The 20,574-nt window shown below is 32.0% G+C and overlaps 10 protein-coding genes across 10 annotated transcripts; 5 read left to right on the top strand and 5 right to left on the bottom strand.

Moving 5' to 3' along the window:
• Positions 1–1,474: 1,474 nt before the first annotated feature.
• EIN_183930 (hypothetical protein) lies at positions 1,475–2,920 on the top strand (the record flags this gene model as incomplete). Its single annotated transcript, XM_004260799.1, has 2 exons — positions 1,475–1,798; positions 1,937–2,920. The coding sequence occupies 2 exons, from the start codon at positions 1,475–1,477 to the stop codon at positions 2,918–2,920; spliced, it is 1,308 nt and encodes a 435-aa protein (XP_004260847.1).
• A 907-nt stretch (positions 2,921–3,827) lies between these two features.
• EIN_183920 (hypothetical protein) lies at positions 3,828–4,457 on the bottom strand (the record flags this gene model as incomplete). The annotated part of the gene is made up of 1 exon (XM_004260798.1): positions 3,828–4,457. The coding sequence occupies one exon, from the start codon at positions 4,455–4,457 to the stop codon at positions 3,828–3,830; it is 630 nt and encodes a 209-aa protein (XP_004260846.1).
• Positions 4,458–5,109: 652 nt separating this feature from the next.
• EIN_183910 (hypothetical protein) lies at positions 5,110–6,011 on the top strand (the record flags this gene model as incomplete). Its single annotated transcript, XM_004260797.1, has 2 exons — positions 5,110–5,287; positions 5,443–6,011. The coding sequence occupies 2 exons, from the start codon at positions 5,110–5,112 to the stop codon at positions 6,009–6,011; spliced, it is 747 nt and encodes a 248-aa protein (XP_004260845.1).
• A 109-nt stretch (positions 6,012–6,120) lies between these two features.
• EIN_183900 (nucleolar GTP-binding protein, putative) lies at positions 6,121–7,953 on the bottom strand (the record flags this gene model as incomplete). Its single annotated transcript, XM_004260796.1, has 1 exon — positions 6,121–7,953. One exon carries the CDS (start codon positions 7,951–7,953, stop codon positions 6,121–6,123), a length of 1,833 nt encoding a protein of 610 aa, XP_004260844.1.
• Positions 7,954–8,260: 307 nt separating this feature from the next.
• EIN_183890 (hypothetical protein) lies at positions 8,261–9,223 on the bottom strand (the record flags this gene model as incomplete). Its single annotated transcript, XM_004260795.1, has 1 exon — positions 8,261–9,223. The coding sequence occupies one exon, from the start codon at positions 9,221–9,223 to the stop codon at positions 8,261–8,263; it is 963 nt and encodes a 320-aa protein (XP_004260843.1).
• Positions 9,224–9,808: 585 nt separating this feature from the next.
• Positions 9,809–10,336, top strand: EIN_183880 (hypothetical protein; the record flags this gene model as incomplete). The annotated part of the gene is made up of 1 exon (XM_004260794.1): positions 9,809–10,336. The coding sequence occupies one exon, from the start codon at positions 9,809–9,811 to the stop codon at positions 10,334–10,336; it is 528 nt and encodes a 175-aa protein (XP_004260842.1).
• A 5,533-nt stretch (positions 10,337–15,869) lies between these two features.
• On the top strand, positions 15,870–16,616 carry EIN_183870 (hypothetical protein; the record flags this gene model as incomplete). Its single annotated transcript, XM_004260793.1, has 1 exon — positions 15,870–16,616. One exon carries the CDS (start codon positions 15,870–15,872, stop codon positions 16,614–16,616), a length of 747 nt encoding a protein of 248 aa, XP_004260841.1.
• Positions 16,617–16,627: 11 nt separating this feature from the next.
• EIN_183860 (hypothetical protein) lies at positions 16,628–17,173 on the bottom strand (the record flags this gene model as incomplete). Its single annotated transcript, XM_004260792.1, has 1 exon — positions 16,628–17,173. One exon carries the CDS (start codon positions 17,171–17,173, stop codon positions 16,628–16,630), a length of 546 nt encoding a protein of 181 aa, XP_004260840.1.
• Positions 17,174–17,373: 200 nt separating this feature from the next.
• On the bottom strand, positions 17,374–18,039 carry EIN_183850 (hypothetical protein; the record flags this gene model as incomplete). Its single annotated transcript, XM_004260791.1, has 1 exon — positions 17,374–18,039. One exon carries the CDS (start codon positions 18,037–18,039, stop codon positions 17,374–17,376), a length of 666 nt encoding a protein of 221 aa, XP_004260839.1.
• Positions 18,040–19,264: 1,225 nt separating this feature from the next.
• On the top strand, positions 19,265–19,999 carry EIN_183840 (hypothetical protein; the record flags this gene model as incomplete). Its single annotated transcript, XM_004260790.1, has 1 exon — positions 19,265–19,999. The coding sequence occupies one exon, from the start codon at positions 19,265–19,267 to the stop codon at positions 19,997–19,999; it is 735 nt and encodes a 244-aa protein (XP_004260838.1).
• Between the last annotated feature and the right edge of the window lie 575 nt (positions 20,000–20,574).

Genomic DNA, 20,574 nt, shown 5'->3' with positions numbered 1-20,574 from the left:
AATGATGTGAGCCATCTCATTTCTAAACAAAACCATGTCTCTCAAATTTACAGTGGTTTATAACGATTTTCAAAACAGAGAAAATCGGTATACAGAAATTTATTTGAAATGTATACAACAAAAATAGGAAACGAACAAAATATAAATATAACACATTACAAACAGATAAGAAGTCGGGATTTTATCCACTTGAACCATACGTGGATTGTCGAATGGTTATCAAAAATAAATAAACTCAAAGAATTACACTGTCCCGATTTGCGACGTAAAAATACGGAAGCAAGTCTGAAATTACACTCCGTAACGATTGAGGAATTATTGTGCCGTGCAATTTAACTGAATTGTTGTTTTTGCTTCAAATCCAACTATTTTAGTTAGTAAAATGAATTATCTGAGTAGATAACTTGTTTGGAGTTTGGTAACAAAAATTGGTTATGCGTAGTTTTTTCAAAAAAATAATAAAAATGGTTTTTTGATTGCGACACCAAAACTGGTGTTGGCTCCTTTTCTTTTACACTCAAAAAATTGACCTATTTTGTGGAATGAGTCGGGATGAACGGGAAATAACAGACTTCATTCATATGAAAAGCATCTCCGGCCCGACTGAGCTTCAAATTCCAAAAAAAGTAATGGGGTTTTATAACAAATAATATCCAAAAGGGAGTGTTTTATTGGAAATAGGCTGCCAATGGCCAAAGAACGGGCGTACTGGTGGGAAGTTTTTATTTTTGTTTATGAAGATTCAATATCAGAGGGCATATGCAGCCATTAGGTCCTTAATATAAATATATAGGCAAATTCAAGCTGTAAGTCAGAGGAATAACCGGGAAGCAGCAGAAACTGGTAATTGGCATTGATCCAACGAGCGTTAGTTTTGTAGAGGGGTACCAATGCGAATTTATATATAGAAAAATACAGTCTATAATGCCCAAATTGGACGTTCATTTTTTTACTCTGTGTATTTATAAAAGTTTTTGTTTGTAATGACTATATTTAATGACTGATTTCCCGCGTTCTTTCCCAAAAAAACCGCATCCATCTTGTTTTTTGAGCTTTTCTTTGAACGATCGCTGATTTAGAATTCCATTTGCAAAATTTTTGGAAGAAATCGACAACCTCCATGTTTCAAAACCACTTTTTGATTCACAAAATTGGAGACTCCACCCGATCCGTTGCTTGTCACTATCGTCAAATACAAGAAATACTTCTTTTGCTATCTTTTTCTGTTTTAAAGACAATCGTTCAAAAACTATTTGGCTTCAGGTGTTTTTCCTGTACCATACTTGTAGTTGATTGAGTCAAAGATATGGTTCACCCTTTTTATTAATTTTTTCACAATGCTTTTTTTTCGTTACAGTTTATATATAGAACAATTGTTCTATGTTTTCGCGCTTTTCGAATTAAGCACACCCAAAATATATTTCAAAATGTTGTTTCGCTTTATAAGGAGGATCTTGGTCTTGAATTCACCACTATGTCCTCCTTCTTGAAGTACAGAAAGACTAGCACCTGCAGCACACCTTCCGAGTACCCAATCCATGCTGTTTTGTCTCCGTCTGGATCGTTCGCATCATCAACGTGCCAGTCGATTGGGTCTCACTGTAACTCTCCTCTCTCTTTTGGCTCGGAGAGCTCATTCAGTCTTGGGAGAAGGTCACACATTGTCCAAAAAATGTACACGCCAACGATTGAATTTGTCCAAAGAGTCCAGCCTAAAGTGTTCCGATCAAATGAAGACAACCTCACTTCTTACTTCATCGAGTCCGACGCAAAGCTGCTCTTTGCTTACTCAAAAGCTGTTTGTATTACTTTACATTATCAATGTTATATTATTCATCAATGATTCTACAATAATCTAAATATAGAAGTCATATGATTTAAGTAGAATTCCTTTTCAAATGACAGGAAATGGTTATAACAAAATTCTAATAACTAGTTGTTGGCTCGAAGTGATTACAACAATTACCACGTCAGGATACTCTTAAAGTACTTTAAGTCACGTGGATACCTCACAGAGCTTCTTACACTGTTGGCCGAGAACGAGATCCGAAACGAGAACTCCCACAACGAAATCTTCAGAGGAAATTCCCCATTCACACGAGTGTTTGGGGAGTACTTAAAGATGTTTTGTGGTAACTACCTGAACACTATTATCTCACCAATTGAAGAAGTCATTGAGGCCGCTAAACTCAAGATTTCTCAGTTGAATCAAAACGACGAATTCTTTAACTCGGCTTACATGATAGGACTCAATAAAGACGTTTTGCAGACCTTCACACAACTCCTCACAGAGAACGAAATGCCCTCCCATTTGATGTATATATTGCGAAGAATATACAACGCAGTCTACTTAAAAAGAGGTGAGAAAGAAGCTTCGACGTGTATGGAAACTTTACTCTTCTTAAGATTCTTCTTACCGCCACTTGCATCGACCCCATCCGTTCTGAAGAACATTCAGACGCTACTCAAACGAGCCGATGGAAAGTTGGTGAAGGTGAAGTCTAACACCGCGGAAGAAAGTGGATTTATCACAGCCGTAGATATAACATATCACAAAGTGTTGAATGGACCATTGCAATACGCGACCGCATCGAAAGGTGTGAAGAGAGTCGAACAAGACGAAAGCTATCATGAGATGGTCGACATCATAAGAAGTGAGTTATCAAGCATCTCAAATTGTTTCGGTGATGGTTTTGAAAAGGTGTTTCAATTGGTAAAAGGCAATAGAGAAATAGTCGACGGTAATGTGTTGTGCGCAACACAGAGTATGACGGATTGGATGGGTAACAGAGAAACTGCTCTTGAACAGGAAAACTCGGAGTTGAAGAATGGAATTCAATACTTGAAAGCGAGAAATGAGGTACTCCTCAGACTTTTTCAACAGTTTCAAGTCAGTGAGGATTCATCTTCTTCTATTTAATATTGTTTTTGTGTAACAATCAACTTGTTTTTAGTTATTTGTTTTGGTTGAATTTTTATTTTTTATTTGTATTAAAACAGATATATCAGATAAATGCATCTTATTGTTGTTTTGTATTTAATTCATTTTTGTCGCACTGATGTTTTTTTAATATGTTTACAACACGAAAAAATTTAATCAAATGTTTATATGATGTCTCTTACCAAATGAGTCAAGAATGTTTATCAATGATATGTTTGTTTTTTTTAATTTGTGTTTTTTTAAGGTCAACATAAAATGTGTTTTAATTTTTTTATTTGCCCCAAGCTCACGTTCGTTTCAGATTCTGAAAACAAAATTATTGGTTTCTTGTCTTTTAAAAAACAAACCATTTATCTTGGTAAAATCCTTTTGATTAAAAGGAATAAAAGCTTAATCACCAGACAACCGTTTTGACGTTGGACTTTATTTTCTCGTTCTAATAAATGAATAAAATTACTGATAATTGCATAATTATATGCAATCTTAAATCAAGATAATATTTGGGCAAAACTATTTTAACATTCAACATTGATGATTGTTTTTACAAACTAAATAAATGGATCTTGTTCATGTCACAAACAACGAGTTTAAGTTAAACATCACATGTATTGGTAAAAATCATTTTATTACTTCTCAAGTCTTGTTCTCCAATTTTTTTATTAAAAGGGAAATAACCAATGGCATATATTAACTGATTTAAAACCAATTTGAGATGATATAAATTCAAACACCAAACGGTAAAGAATGAAAACACAACGAATAACACATTCAAAGCCATTCCAAAAATACTTTTTAAATCATTGAAAAACTCAAAAGTCGATTCGACCAAAAATGCAACTATTTATATCCAGCAAATGACAGAAATCAATGTAATAAATAAATTTCTTTACAATAACGAGAATACCGAACCAAACCTTGAGTCGTACGCGTCGAGTTCAATTCCGGAAGAAGTCCTACTCATGATGTCCAAAATGAGTTGATTGGTGATCATTCCAATATATTCAATTTGATCCAAGTTGTAGTCTTTTCCGTCGACTTGAGCGGAAGAGAACCTCACCATTTTAACAGATTTCCGAGCACTTTTCCCCTTTTTCTCTTCGAGATAAGTTTTACAATAATAGACTGCTATATCCATAAGTGCTTTGTTAGTTAAAGCATCTGCGTTTCTTCTTCTTGTTTTTTGATCGACTGTTGGGTCTCTGTTTTTTGAAGAGTCAAAATAAGTCTTTCCCTCTTTTGCTATTCTTTCAATTACAAATATTTGTGCAGTTGTCTTACCCCGTTTATAGAGTCGTTTGATTTTTATATAGAACCCATTTCGAATCAAAATTGCAATAAGAAAAGACTGTTGTGCAGAGTCTTTGTTTGCAGACTTCCTTTTTGATTTCAACATATTCACTTTTTTGGTGTCTTCAGTGCGTTCTATTGTACAGAGACTTCCAGTCTCGTCAACGTATATTGGTTTAAGAGTGAATGCTGAAAGAGTAGTTTGGTGTTCGTTCATGTCTATGGCCATTATCAATTTGCAGTCCAACGCCTTTTGATTCGAGAAAACTTCATAAAAAGACGGCTTGACAAATTCGGCTTTTTTATGTCAACCTGTGTGTTTATAAACGTTTTCTTCGCTTCAAGAGTTAATGTGTTTACAATAGATTCTTATTTGCTGATATATAGTTTGAGTATAGTTGAGTTTTTTTAACTCGGCAATTTCGGCCATTTTTTTCATTTTTAATGTTTTATAAAGCTTTTTATCGATAGAATTACCAAACAGTAATATTTCAAGATTAATCTTGAAAGCAACATAAACAATCCAAATAATTGTCAAAAAATTGTGTAAAAATTGCTTATGAAATATAAAATCAACGCTTTTGGGTTTCATAAAATAAAATAATTTATATTAGTTTGATGTATCATTATTTATTATTTAAATAAGTAAATTACTCGCCTTTCGTGTTAAAAAGCGGGAACACAAACAGTATTATTTATATAGTTATAAATAATTTAATAGTATAGCTCTTTTTTTTCGCATAGAATTTCAATTAAACAATTCGTCTTCCCGATGGATTAAAAGAAATCCATGCATTCCCACTTCTTCATGAAACTAAACCAAAAACGGATTTTTAGTTTGACAAGTTATTAAACTTGAAACTTCAAATCTGAAAATTGAAATGTCAAAGCGACCAACAGTGGTCAAACCAGCAACTGAGGGTTCAAAACGTATAGTCACCAAGCAGTGGAATGAGAACAACTCAAATCCACAAAAATATGAAATTGATTCCATCGAACAGGTGATGCCATGTGCCCCAATGTTAATGAGTTTTGAGAACACTCGTTCTGAAATGGAGAGTTAGTTTTTTATTACAATCAGTATAGTATTATGTATTAAATATAATAATAGTAATATGAATAAAACACACAATTAATTATTTACCAAATCTTAGTAATAGTACTCTAAGTAATATTATTCTAATATTCCTCACAACAAAGAACTTAACTCAAAGGAACGATCGGTGCCAAATTCCTCCAAAGCAAAAATGTGTGGATATGCCCTCCAGCCGAATACTTCGACAAAATCATTAACGAGGGTTGTGCATGTTTACCGGAATTCAACGCGTTCTTCACAAACGACGTGTCCCTAGCAATTAAAGATGGGTATCACCCTTACCGTGTTATCTTATGTCGAGTCTTGTTGGGTCGCGACGGAAGGGACTACGAATTTAAATACGGCAAATTCAAGTTGAAAAGGATTTGCGCGATTCCTTCGTTCATCGTCACTTTTGTCGCCGAAATCGACACACAAGCGCCAGCGGCTCGTGCATCCGAAACAGCCAAAGATGAGGCTTATGAGAATTTAATTAACAACGGACACCTCGGCGAGACTAAAGAAAACAGAGTTGTCGACGATGATGGCAATTTAACAAACACTTCCCAACCATCTTCGCAGACTTCAAGCGCGACGGCAACTCCGCAAAAAGTCATCAAAGTCGAAGGACAGAAGTTCTGTGACAACTGTGGGGAGTTGTGCACTGGCAGTGCAAAGTTCTGTCCGTCATGTGGTTTCAAGTTTTAATCACTTCTTTCGTTCATATTTACGTCTTATGCATTAATTCCAATTAAACTATTTTATTTAATAAAATAATAGTAAAATAATAGTAACAAGTGATAACAAATCGAATCAATCAAATCAACGCTTTTGGCACGCCTTGGTGTCTTCGAGCTCGAGAAATAGTTTTTGGTTTCTCTTTCCTTGGCTTTTTCTCTTTATTTCCTTTGTTTTTGTTCTCTTTCCTTTCCATCTTTAAAAGTTGTTTCTTTCGACGTCTTGCATTCTTCCCAAGTCCGTCCATGTTTTCCATTCTTTCTTTTCGAGTCGCGAGCAACTTTTCATCGTTCATCTTATCTTCTTCATCGTCACTCACGTACACGTCGTCCTCGACGATTTCCATCTTGCCATCTTCGTCCTCTTTTTTGATTTCCTCGTCTTTCACTTCTTCTATGTGGTCGACGTGCTCATCCATATCATTCTCTTGGTCGACATCAATCTCATCTTTGTTCTTCATATCAGCTTCATTGAACTCCATCTCTGTCTTCAGTTGATTGAATTGTTGTTTCTCCAACTTGAGAACGTCGTTATAGTCTGTGTCAACGGTATCATTCAGTTTTGGTGTTGGTGGTGCGATGAAGTAAGGGAGTCTTCCTCTCTGGAAGTCGTACAAGATCAATTTCGCAACAATATGTAAATCGGGCTCTCCTCCCTTCAACAACTTCCCTCTTTTTCGTGCAAGTTGGGCCAAAAAATCCTCAGCGTCTTCCCATTGTTTAATGTCGTATGTCTTTCTCATATAATCTTCTTTGACTCTGTCCAATACTCCTTGTATATGGTGCTCAGGGTCTTTCACATTTTCAACACGAACAACACCTTTCAATATGATGTCTGTCTCCGTGTCATCCGATGGATGTACTACACCAGGGCAATCAATCAAGTATATGTTTTTCATTAAAGTGATGTATTGCCACACTTTCGTCTGTCCAGCAACTGGCGCCACTTTACACACTTTCTGTGTTCTCAACGTGTTGATCACTGACGACTTCCCACTGTTAGGGTACCCAATAAACCCTACAGAGATCTGTCGATCACCGTCAACCATCAGACTCGCAAACTGTCTCAACAAATTCATCAAACTCCCACGACCAAATGGGTTCTCCATCGATGCGTGGAACGCAATGGTCGGAAACTCTTTCGAGAGCACTTGAATCCAACGCGCCGTCGCCCATGTCGGGACCAAATCACACTTGTTGAGTACTAAAACGATCTTCTTGTGCTTCATGTGATTCTTGATGTGCTCTTCGACGTGTTTCGAACGGGTTCCCATTGGGTCTCTGGCATCAAGAACCTCGATAATGATATCAGAAGAGTCGACAACTTTCCACAACTCACCCCAAATACGCTTAGACTGGCCTTTCTCGTACAATTTCTCCTTTGTCATCTTCGTGTTGAAGTCGTCATCGTTTTTGATGTTCTTGTCTTTTTCCACATCGTAATTCTCTTGTCTTTCCTGCGCTTTTCTGACCAACTCGGCTTCTTCCAACACTGCTAATTTGGGTCTTTTCCGCTTCGAGTTCTTTCCAAACACCTCAGTGAATGGCTCGGCCTCTAATACGCCGCCCTTGTACTCCTTCTCTTTGATCTCAAGTAAGTTCCAAGGCACCTTTTGTGACTTCAAAATGACTTGTGAAGGGTCGTGGACAGTTTCAGTCAGTTTTTCTCTGAATGTGTCGAGTTCCTTTTGACCGATACTGTGTACATTACCAAACCATCTTCTGTCTGGCTGGATTCGGGTATCTGAAAGTTCTTGCGACTGAAGTTCTTGCCATCTGAGTTTTCCGTTTTTGTCGTGGTGTGCTCTGGTGCGGTACATTTTCAGTCTATTAATTGTGGCCTTTGAACGTGGTTTGCCAACGCTTGGGTCCGCAACACGATTTGGGTTCAGTGGGTTGTTGCTTTTCGACATGCGTATTCTTTTTTACGATTTGATTTTTTAGGGTTAGTCAATCCATTCTAATTCCCATTATTGCGTTCTTTCTTTGGACTTCCACACTCGACTCCTTTTCAATTCATTTTCCCATGTACATGAACCCTTTTTTTTTATAATACACTTTTGGGTCTTCAATTTCTCAATGTGTATTGGTGGGGTCTATAAACTATTATTTATAGTAAACCAACCATACATAAATAGTTTTTAAAAAGTGTTGTGTGTCCCATTGCGAGAGCCTAAAAAACCCTAAAACGTCTCGATGCGAAGAGTGAATAAATAAAAATTACTGGAAAGAGAGTCGTGAGGACTCAAGGTATATGTCCTTTGAATTTGAAATAAGAAACTCGACCAATGCGTACATCCTCTTGTCCATGGACCCACCCTGGTTCCACGCCAATGACGGTGTAAATATACTTGCCAAGTTTTGTGGTGTTTTTGATATCCTTTCCGAGGCCAAGTCAGAAAGTGCTGTGAAGAGTAGTGACTGTACCTCATAAATTTCTTCGCATTTTGAATTAATCAGCCGCATCAATTCAGTTCGAATGAGTGCTCCACTTTGGTCAAAGCATCTTAGGTAGTCTGTGTGGGGGTGGATTAAAGGCGTTGGAAGACTTCGAAAGTAATATTTTAACACTTCAATTGCCAATGAATACGACCACTGGAATGGTGTGGCATTTTCAATGGACTTGCACGTTGTAATAACAAGATCTGTCGGGACTATCAGGTTAAAACAGTTTTTGGTCTGTTTCATGTAATTTGTAGCGTCTGCCAAAAAGCTTGGGAATAAAAGTCCCGACTTTTTGTGGTATTCCAAAAGTGAAACACCAAATATTTGACGTTGACTGGCCTTTGCTGTATCGTGTGCAAGCCGTTCTGACACAACATTGCGAACGTCCTTTGAGTTAAACACAACCTCAAACGTTCGTCTAACCATTGGTCGTGTTTCGGAAAAAATAAGGAGCCGTGGATCTTCTGGAGTTCCTTTTTGGTCTTCCATTCGGACGAAATTTTGTTGCACAGTGATTGTGTCGTGTTTCAGATACTGAGGAAATTGCTTTTGTTTCTTTTTGGGGCAGTCGACAAATTGTAGTGTCTGTCCTTGGATTGTCATTTGATACCATTCTTGAAGCTTTGGAGTATCCACAAACACTGGTGTTGAAAAATCAAATTGTGAAGTTGTGTACTCGGCGGTGAGTTGTTTAAGTTGAACGCGTACTTCGTATTGCGTTTCGTCTTGAACACTCATTGTGTGTTTATTGTATGGTCTTTTAGTTTATAGTTAAAACAACAAAACACATTGGTTTAATATATTAAAATAGTATGGTTAATTATAGTTTACTTTTCATATTTTTATTTTTACTTTTTTGATATTTTTATTTTTGGAATGACAAAAAATTAAATCTCGTCATTTGTAAATGGTTAATAATTTATTTATAATTTTAATTGTTTAAATAATTTGTTTTATTATTATGAACAATTATTATTTTATTGATTTATTATTAGTAAATTATTATAAAACTTAGAAAATATAAATAAATTATTACTCCAAAAAATAATTAACCATTTGGTTTAAGAATTAGTATTATTTATTATATTATAAGAAATATAATTTCAATAAGTTAGATTTACTAATAATACATATTTATTTTATTTATTAAATTTATTTTAATTTAAATTGTATATAAATTAAAAAATATAATTAATCCCGTTATTTATCATTAAAACATCGCAAAATAAAAACAAAACCGCTTTGAGTCATTCGAAATATAGAAGCATCATCCACCAACTTTGAGTCAAAAGGTTAAAAGAAAACACATCAACTAGAAACTAAATGATAGAGCTTCAATCGTCTAGGTATCACAGATTAATACTAAACATCCAGAGAAATAACCTCCTTCCACTTTCATTTGCTTCTGCGTCTACTAATAAACATAAGATATTGGACTTTTACTCAACTGGACTTATTAAAGAAAAAATTTCACATAAAATTGTCAGCTCCTTTGAAATCTGTGATCCTTGCTTCTTTACTGCTTTCAGAGACGCCGTCATGGAAGGACGGAAATATGTATTTGACCAATTATTTAAAAAATACGTCGACACCCCTTTTTGTGGGAAGTCAAAATTTGTCAACATTTTTGTTACAGAGTGTTATCTTAAATCAAAAGAAAAAGGACTTGAAAAAGGTATGTCTGTACTGTTAATAGAATTGTTTAATTTTGTACTCAACTGCATGTTTCTTTCGGGGTGTGAAATATTTTTTAAGGTTCCTTGTTTCTCACTTAATGCGCCTGACAAACACTTCAATGAAATAGCAACATGTAGCTGTCAAAATTTGTGTCTTTCAACTCTTTTTGTATAATTCACATGTTACTTTTTTACAATTTATTAGTTAAAAAGATTTATCCAATATCTTAGTAATGTAACGTATTTGTAAGCAAAAAAGAGGATGTTCAAACAAGTTACATAATTAAGTTATCAATATATCTGCTATTTATAATAACATAAACACATATAAAATAATATATATATGTTATATATATATTCTATCGATATTATATATAACATGTATATAACATTTAATTATATATGACATAGAATTTATTGACATTTGATCATAATTGTGTTTAACCACTTTGATATTATGAAATAATGTTAATACAACCACTGAAACATTTAAAAATATTAATAACACTATTCAAAGTATCCAAAAAACAAATTTAACCCTTAAGATAGTATGTTTTCAATTATTCATAAAACAAAGTTATCAAAATGAATAAACGTTTAAATATATAAATAACAAATTTACAATAATTTAAATAAAAATATAATTGTTTAATAAAAATCCAGTTGAATAATGATTGTTTGTGACATTGTTATTTTTGAAAATTGATTGTTACTTTTGTGTAATTTATGTCTCATTTTGTTAAAACAAAAAACAAATATAAATCATTGTTATCTATTTCAGTGTGTAACTACTTCAATATACTCAATTTTCATTCAACAGCTGTTTGTTTATAATTACATATAAACGAGTTATTATATACAATTGTTTTTATTAATTATCATGTTAATATTTTTCATATTACAACACACAACAGTAAACACATGTATTTGGATAAAACTAGAGAAATTATCGTAAATTTTAATGGAAGCACCTATTAAATTATAATTTTTATTAATATAATAACAACAGTTAAAATACAAGATTTTACTGTTTATTGTTACCAGGGTCTTTCAAGTTCCAGTTTTTTGTTAAATACGTGGCAAAAAACAAAAAAAATTCACCTTGAGCCGTTTCTTTTTTCAAAAAATAATTTTTTAATTATATATAAAAATGGTAAACACGTAGCGAAAATAACTTAAAACAATACATAAAAATATTTATTTTTAAAATGATTTAAGCCTCTATTAATTCAAAATAGAATTGAATAATTAGTTAAATTATTACATTTAAATAGTAAAATAATACAAAATCTGGCTTAATAAATTAAAATGGTTTTAATCAAGAACAATGAAATACATTTTTTTCAATTAAAGACGTTTTTAAGTTGCTTCAAAACAACACGCATATTAAAAGTGTTTTGTTTTATATTGGGTCTCCAAGTATATTTTGCAATAGAAAATGTTGATTCGGATATAACACTTGTCGGGAATATCGACATGATATAGAGAGTAAATTTCCACAGTTCCCCGTTTCTATTTATCATATCTTTATATGCCAATAGATCTGGAAACCCATTCACATTCTTTACATCAACAACTTTGGTGTTTCTTATTTTTTTAATGATATCAATGTCGTCTTTAAATTGAGTATATTCTTTAGGCAACATCTTTGATGTTTCAACATACTCTCCAAAAAATAAAGCAAATAAACTTTTTTGTTCAATTTCCGAGAATTTCATCTCTAAACAATGATCAAAGGACGAACATTTTACATATGGAAAACGGAATTCCATGCCATATATAATGGTAAGAATGATGTCAATGAAATCATGAATGAAACAGTCTGGTTCGAACTTCAAGTCTTTTATGGTTTCGAAAGAAGAAAAATTGTATTGACTTATTTTCACGACTTTGTTTCTCAATTCCATATAAAAATTCCTTATAACACCCATTTCATGAAACATAAATGCATTCGTTCCTTGCAAAGATTGATTGAGGTCGCAAAGTGTATTTAAAGTATCAACAAGATAACTTGAAACGACATAGTTTGCGTTATCTCGAAAAAATGTAGTCAGTTCACTCACTTCAACGTCTCCAATAAATACAATTTCCTTTTCCATTTCTGACAATCTCTTTTCAATATCAGTCCAGTGAACTCGAACGAAAAAAACAATCTTCCCTTGACTCAACCACCTTGTTGGGCACCAAGTGGGTACCGCCTCAATATGCTGTGAACACCACGTCGAATCTTCGGATAAAATGGAATACACAACTTTAAACATCTCCAAACAATTTGCAACAACTGGAATTTTTTCAATCGTCTTTGAGATGAGATTTATTTTGTGACAATTACAGTGAACTTTACCACAAACAAAGTCGTTTTGTAATTCATTGACCATTTTACATGTTCTTATGGCTGATCCATTATTCTTTCCTGAAACATTTGCACCACCATCAACCGTAACAGAAGTCACTTTACGAGGGTCTATTGAAAATTTAAAAAGAACTTGTTTGGTCAATTCAAAGATTGCTTCACCAGTCGAAGAACCATTGTGTGTTTTTAATTCAAGAACCATATTTTTGACATCGCCGTCAATATCAACTGTTCTACAACAAAACACGTATTGAGAATCATGATGTATTTTGCACTCATCCAATTGGATTCCGACGTACAATGCCTTTTTAATTAAATGTGATACTTCAGTTTTCTTCTCCTCAAAAACCACTAGACTTCTTCTCCTTAAAGTACTTCCTGACATGTGTATTTTCTTTGCGGCTTCAACACCAAAAATTTCAATAAAAGCCAAAATGGCGTTTAATATCTTTTCTATCGGACAAGCTTTTGATATCATGTCATTTTCTGATAAAATTTTTACAATGAACAACTCAATTTCGAATATTTTTTTTGACTCTTCTTCGTCTGCTTCTATTTTTTCCTCTTTGAATGTTTCTATTCTTTTTCCTTTGTAATCATTTTCAAATTGTTTTCCTCTCAGATACATTTTAATTATATTAATTTTTGTTTCATTATCATTTAAAATGTTCAAATGAGTTATGTAGTGGTACTCCATACCACTTCGCGTAAAGCACTTGCCACACACAATACAAAAAAATGTATTTTTATCAATTTTGTCGACAAGTCTTTCTGAAAGCCATTCCACCTTTTTTGGCATTAAAATTTAAAGTTTATAATTATTTGATTTCAACTTTTAATGTTTTTTAATTATCCAATTAAAACATTATTACTCGTTTTAAAATGTTATAAATTATAATTAAAATAACATTAAACTTAATTTCATGTATTTTTTACTATGAAAAAAAAATTAATGTTATTTTTTTATTTTTTTAAATTAAACAATATATTTATAAGAAATTGTTTAATACATATAAAAATTTAATAAAATTGATTTTTTAACTGTCGTTTTATTTTTTTAAAAAAAGCAAAAAAAAAGAAAAATGCATGTTTTTTTTCTTTTTTTTGTTTTCTATCAAACCATCTTATTTTTTACAAGTTCGTTGAATATTAAGTTTTTTTTGAAAACCATCCTGGTTTGGAAGACCCTGCAAATTGTTACATTTTCATTTTGAAAAACAGCCCAAAAATAAAAAGTGGTAATTTTAAAAAAGTAAACATGTACAGTAGGGGGAAATAAGGGGATGCTAGAAAAAGCCGGATGCTCGCAACTATTGGTTATTTTTCAAACAAAAAATAATATGTACAAAAAATGAATATTCTTAATACTTCTAAAAGTTTGATTGATTTATAGTATTTTTATTTTTATAACAGAAAATAAAACCACATCATTCGTTTTTGTTGTTGAACAGTTTAATGTTCATATCTTTCATTTTTGATAAATTCTTATTTATTAATTTTTAAATGTATATTGATGTTGACTTGACGAATGACAACTCTCCCAAGACGTTATAAGTTATATGTTTAATGTTTATTTTCAATACTATCATAACCATATAGCACAATGAATAAATAATTATATGCATTAATATAAGCAGACATAAAAAACTATCAGTTGTATTGCTAAATAAAAAGTAGTAAGAAATAAAACAAGTTTAAACAATCATTTAGTCTGTAGTCAACACACAACACCATTCCACAATGGAAACAGTGTGAATTTATATTTTGGAATGATTTGGAGAAGTAAGCTTGGACATCACCTTGAATTATAAAACCATACTGCCTCTTCCAAACAAATCATATTTTATAAGTTTGTAGAAGCTTCAATTGAGTTCTTTTACTTCCGTCGTTCTAATGTAATACTATCATTTTCCCTCCACTTTCTCTGTTCTATGTGTTAGTTGATGTGGATGTATAATTGAATATATATTTCATCAATAAAATAGACCCAACACTTAAATAATCTCTTTAAAAGCACAAACGGGTGATATTGTTGTTCAATTTGATAATAACAGTTCTGAGTTTCAACTTCATTTATTAGTTTGTTAAAACATTTAAATAAAATATAGTAAATATTTAGTTTTAATTTAAGACCCGCATCCCACTTATATTACTATTTATATAATTACTATAAATTTTAATATAAATAATCATTCAAATAATTAATAAAATGAAAAACACCAAAATAAATTTATATTTAGATTAGCATCCGCCTTTTTCTCAGCATCCGACTTTTTATCTTGACTGTAACAACAAACTAAAAGTTTGAATTAAAACACCAAAATCAAAAGAATACCAATGTTTACAACAATTTTCGGTTCTGACTCAGTCTCACAGACATATAAGATATTAAAATAAATTTCCATAGTCTAAGGGTTAAATAAAGCTTAAATTTTATTCAGAAAAAAACAAGTCATATTTTTTGCAACCTTTTTATTTGGTATAACAGAACAACAATTAAAACAGACGAAAAAATATTCATCAACCAGAACGCTAATTATTATATTAAAATTAAAAAAATCTATATTTTGCTCAAGTTTGGACTATGGGTTGTGATTCACATATTATTAAGTGATATAAAAATCCTTTTTAATTGCTCAAAGGTAAATCAAACATGTTAATTATAACATATATAAAATATAATTAAATTAAGGAGTTATCTTCATGATTATACTTGTTAACATCTCAATCATTTTTGGTTTTGAAAAAACAAAAACATTTGATGTATAATAATTTGAAAAAACATTAAAAAATGTGTAAAAAGTTTAAAACGACAACAAAAAAATAATTAAAATTTGAAAAATTGTGACGAATTATCAAACTTAAACTAAACTCTAAATATTATCGATAAATGAACTCTGTTTTTAATATTTGTGAACGACAAAACACTTTTAAATGCCCAATTCAATGCTATTTTTCAAGCTCTTATGCAATTATTACCTTCTAATTTACAAATGAATAACCAATTTGAAAAATGAATGGTTTTATTGATTTTTTAAATCGAAAAAGAATAATAAAGTGGCAATAGAATCTAAAATTCTAAAAAACAACCAATTACTATTTTAGAATAATCGAAAATGGATTATAAAATGGAAAACTAAAAATAGCGTTACATTTTTAACCATTTATTAATACAAAATTGCATTATCGAGCATTTACCATTTTTTATCTTTTCTTTTGAATAAGTTAGTCTTATTTTCTATAGTCAAACGGCAAATCAAAATAATTGCTAAATTACCTAAAACCCTCCCAAATAACCAGTGCTACAAAAAACGACTGTAATCTCTAAAGAACCTGAAAAGAACTCCAAAACCAAATGGCGGAGTCTATTGTTCTTTCCTTGTACATACTTGCAGGTATCTCTGCGTCTTTAATTGTGAGTTTTACAATGAAATCAATAGGTGTATTTACGCCATACCTTTCTCGAAAACTCGTTCATATTTCTGTTGGAGTTTCTGTTATGATTTTTTTCAAATATTTTGAGGGTTCAGACCTCATTACTAGATTTTGGTGTGTATTGCCACTTTTGTTATTCTGTGTCGTTTTCTACGTTTTCGGATCGGGTCATGTCAGTGGGAAGCTTGTCGACTTTATGACAACAAGCGTATGTAGAACTGGCAAAGCAACTGAAATGACAAAAGGGCCATTATTCTATTGTGTTGTTATGGTCTTTTTGATAATTGTATTTTGGAAAAGCTATCCTCCTTCTGTAATTGGGTTAATGGTAATGGTAACTGGCGACGGTATAGCTGAAATCTTTGGTAAAATAATACCATCAAAAGTATTAAAGACGCCCTGGAATGAAACTAAAACGGTGGCTGGGGTGATTGCCGTGTGTCTAGGAGGGACTTTAGGAAGTATAGTTATATGCTATCACGTTTTTGGTCAGTTTTATGTCTTGCAATCATTTATTTCCGCGTTGTTGGGTGCGGCAGTGGAGTTTTATTCTCCACCAGGATTAGATAATATTTTTATTCCTATTCCTGCTTTACTGATTAATTTACCCTTCTTTTACTATTGCTTTTGTTGTTATCTGTTTTTGCCCAATAATAAAAAGTATTGAAAATAATTGAATTAGTCAGTGGAGATCTGAAGAGCAATAACACGACTCACTGCAAACTTCTGTTTTCTAATCCAATTAGTTCCATTCAGATCTTTGTCACTCATTCCATTATACACCATGCCAAGCATATTACACTTCGACTCTTTAATCCCAATTTTGTAGATTTCAAAAGACCCGTCACACGTCCCCACTTCATACAAAATGTCGTCATCTCTAATCAACTTAATTCCACCAAATTCAGTGGTTTTCATTCTCCACATTTCAGGCGATTTTCTCCCTTCACCATTTAATGCAAAAATGAAGTGATCTCTGTCCTCATTAAATCCGTTATCTAATGTCATTGGTTTCTTCACAAAAACGCCGAAGAAATGGCCATTTTCGTCGATGTTAATAATAAATACGTTTGTTTTATGCATAACACTTGTGTTGAAGGTTTTATTACTGCCTTCATCTTTTTTGCTGTCATAAAGTAACACGACTTTTCCGTGCACACTTGTCCACTTTTCAAAACATGGAATCGATTCATCAATTAACTGAATGCCTGTTGTCGAAGACATTTATTCATTTTCAGTTCCAAAAACGGCGAAAACTCAAAATATATGAAAAACTTTGATATTATTCAACTTATCTACTCGGCATTTATACATTATTAGTGACTATCGCATCTGTTTAATATTAAATTATAACAACTTTTGCAAAAGGAAAAATTATAAGAAATGACAAACTGTAAAACCACCAAACACACGAAATGATGAAATCAACATACCGCTTCGACATCGTAAAAGTGCTCTGCTCCCCATCTATACTGGTTAATATTTCCGGACATCCACTGAACAAAAATCCACCCAACACCCGCAGAAGATACTACAACACCAGTCTTTCCAGCTCCACCGTCTTGATCATTCCATTTCCATTCACCCTCTCTGCGTTTCACTACTTTCCCTATGAGCCATGACACACTCTGCTTTTTCTGTTCTTCAGGAGAATATGAAACAAGGCTTGGGAAGAATGGAACAACACGGACGTCATACTTCCCTGCTTTACCCCAAACACATCGCGTCTTCTCACCGTCATCCCAACGAACCGTGATTTCGCCAGTGTCCATTACACTAAAGACTACCCCAAGCATTGATACTTTGTCTTTGCGACTGTAACTCCAGTCACGGCCTTGAGCCACTCGCTTCAGTAATATCCAACTGACGGGCTTTGTGTATTGCTCCTCGTCAGGAATGGTTTCCGTGCTGAAGGTCTGAAGTTTTATACTCTTCGGCGCCCCCCACTCATTCACGTTTTCAAGCACTTTTCTGCGACAGTCGGAATACTCTGACAACTGCGCCTCGATTATTTCTTGTTCCTTTTTCAGTGCGTCTATTTTTTTCTCTACCAATTCCACCAAGGTGTCTATGCTTGTCGGTGTTGACATTTTTTATTTCATTTTAAAGTTCTGATAAAGTTTAATGGTTTTGTTTATTGAATATTTAAAATTAGTTTTTGTTCCTGTTTTAGATTTGAGGGATAAGTACTATCTTTTAAATCAATTTTTTATGTTCAATACATTATAAATAATAATAATTATCTTTATTTATATTAATTTGGTTAATACTTAAATTATATAGAAGTTAAAAACACTGTTTATAATGTATGTTGTTTAAAGATTTTTAAAACAAAATGGTTATATTTTTGTCTTTCATTTTTGTAACATTTATCCAACTATTTTATTAGTTTTTATCATAAAAAATCGGGATGATGTAGAAAAAAGAATCGCTTTTGTAAAACAAAAATTACTAGTGCCTTTCAATAAAAAAAAATCACAAAATCGAGTTTTTTCAAGTAAAGTGTAAAATTATATAGATAAGTTATTAGTTAAGTGCCAAATTAATAATCCCGTTTTTATAGACGTTTTTAATAGTAATATTTTATACAAAATGATAATTTGAAAAAAATCATTTCTTTGGCACTCTGTTTCAAACCAGTTATATTTGAATAATCCAAATGCCAACATTATAAATAAATAATTAAAATTTTTCAAATAATTTAAACTCACTTAAAGAAACTAATTAATAAAAGAACTCAATTACTTAAAACAAATATTAAGTTTTTATAACTAAAAATGTTAATATGTTAAATTAATTTTTTTACTAATTTTTTATAAAACAATTGAAAAAAAAATTAGAAAAAAAAAAGTGACTTTTGTTGTAATAAATGTGAAATAGTTTTAATATTTATTTATAATAAACCAAAATCCACACAATCAAAAAAAATAATTTAATATTCCTGATTTGTAGGAATTAAAAAACCTCTAATTGAAAACATATAAACAACAAAGCAAAAAAACGCAAAAAAGAATATTGTTACCACGTGGGTGATGAATTTTTTAAAATATTTGATTTATGTGGACTAAAAAACAGACATGATTCGGCACTTTATCATTTTGCCTATTTGTTATGTAAAATAACACTGAAATATGCAAAAATGAGCCACTACAGTTAACGCCCTATGGCTTAACACTAAAACGTCATTTTTTGATGAAAAGAGATGAAATGGTAATATTAAATAATTAAAAAGCTAGAACACCGACAGAGCAAATCATCGATCAAAAATACCAAAGTTTTTGGGATATAAAGAAAACTCTAAAAGTAAAACAGGCAATGGGAAGTCAGAAGACGACAACCTTAATAAATTCAAAACCAATCCGGCAGTTTAATACCGTCAAAGAGACAAAGACCCGGACGACTCACGATGAAAACGAGGACATTGATTTAGAAGAGATATCCAAAGAGCGAAAGCGCAACAATCGACAGAACGCCAACAGAAATGACTACGGAAATGAAGGCTTTTTGTTGATGATGTTATACTACTTGGGGTGTTACATCACACTTTTAAAACCACAAAAAGCCGGACGGAACCAGAAGCTTAAAATCGTTGAAATTGGATATGAAGAGAACGTCCTGGTGAGTCGAAAACAAGTCGAAGAGGAAGTCGACAAAATCGAGTTTCCAGAAGGCACCAACACCAAGCGGGCAAAAACTATTATCACCACAACAACTATCAGCAACATGCTCCTCGACATTTTGAAGAAGTGCTTCGGTTTTATCTTAACGGAGGACGTCAAGAAAAAACCCGAGAAGGACTTTGTCCCAGAACGCCGCATTCTTGAGAATATTCAGCTTGAGAAAAACTGGACTAAAAAGGAGATTGTTAATGAGGGCGTTGAGTTCTATGAAAATGTCAAGATTTATGGCAAAAACACAGACTTCATCTATTTGAAAAAGGAAATAATCGACGAGGCTCTTTATAATGGTCTTGTCCCACAGGCTGCTTTTGACCCAAGTCAGACAAGTACTGGGTCTAGAATTAGTTATGTATCATCAACGGATGACTAAATGTGTGTGTGTTGGTGTCGAATTCTACTTTGTAGGGTTGAAAGAACTATATGTAATAGATTTTTTTATTATTTTGGAATAACAATTTTTGGTGTTGAATAGTATTTTTTTAAAAGAGTCTAAAAACTTTATTTTATATACTATAAAATATAGAAAAATGAACATTATTTAATATTTTGAAATATTTTTTTGTATTTAAATACTTTTAATTAATTAATTAATAATATTATATAATAACAAAAACTATAATAATTTATTTTAAATTGATGGACACTTGTTTTATTTTTAATAAAAAAATAATAGTTAAAATATTAATAATATTACATTTTGAATTATTTTTATAACCAGACTTGTTGATCTGAACATCCACCTTTTTGGAATTATTTGAATAGTCAACACATTCGAATATATTCAATTCAATACTATTTCAAAAATGGTTTTTATTTTATGTTAAAAAAGAATTATAAATAAACTAATGTTTAAATGGTATGTTTTTCACTTACAATTACTAACATAGACGCAATTTTTTTACTAACAAATTCACTTGTAAACTATTTTTTTTTGCATTTACTCCA

The sequence above is a fragment of the Entamoeba invadens genome, assembly GCF_000330505.1.
Source record: "Entamoeba invadens IP1 unplaced genomic scaffold scaff_1105074725183, whole genome shotgun sequence".
NCBI classification, from domain to species: Eukaryota; Evosea; order Mastigamoebida; family Endamoebidae; genus Entamoeba; species Entamoeba invadens.
The sequence above is the reverse complement of the archived record's forward strand: the minus strand, read 5'-3'. Positions and strand labels throughout refer to the sequence as shown.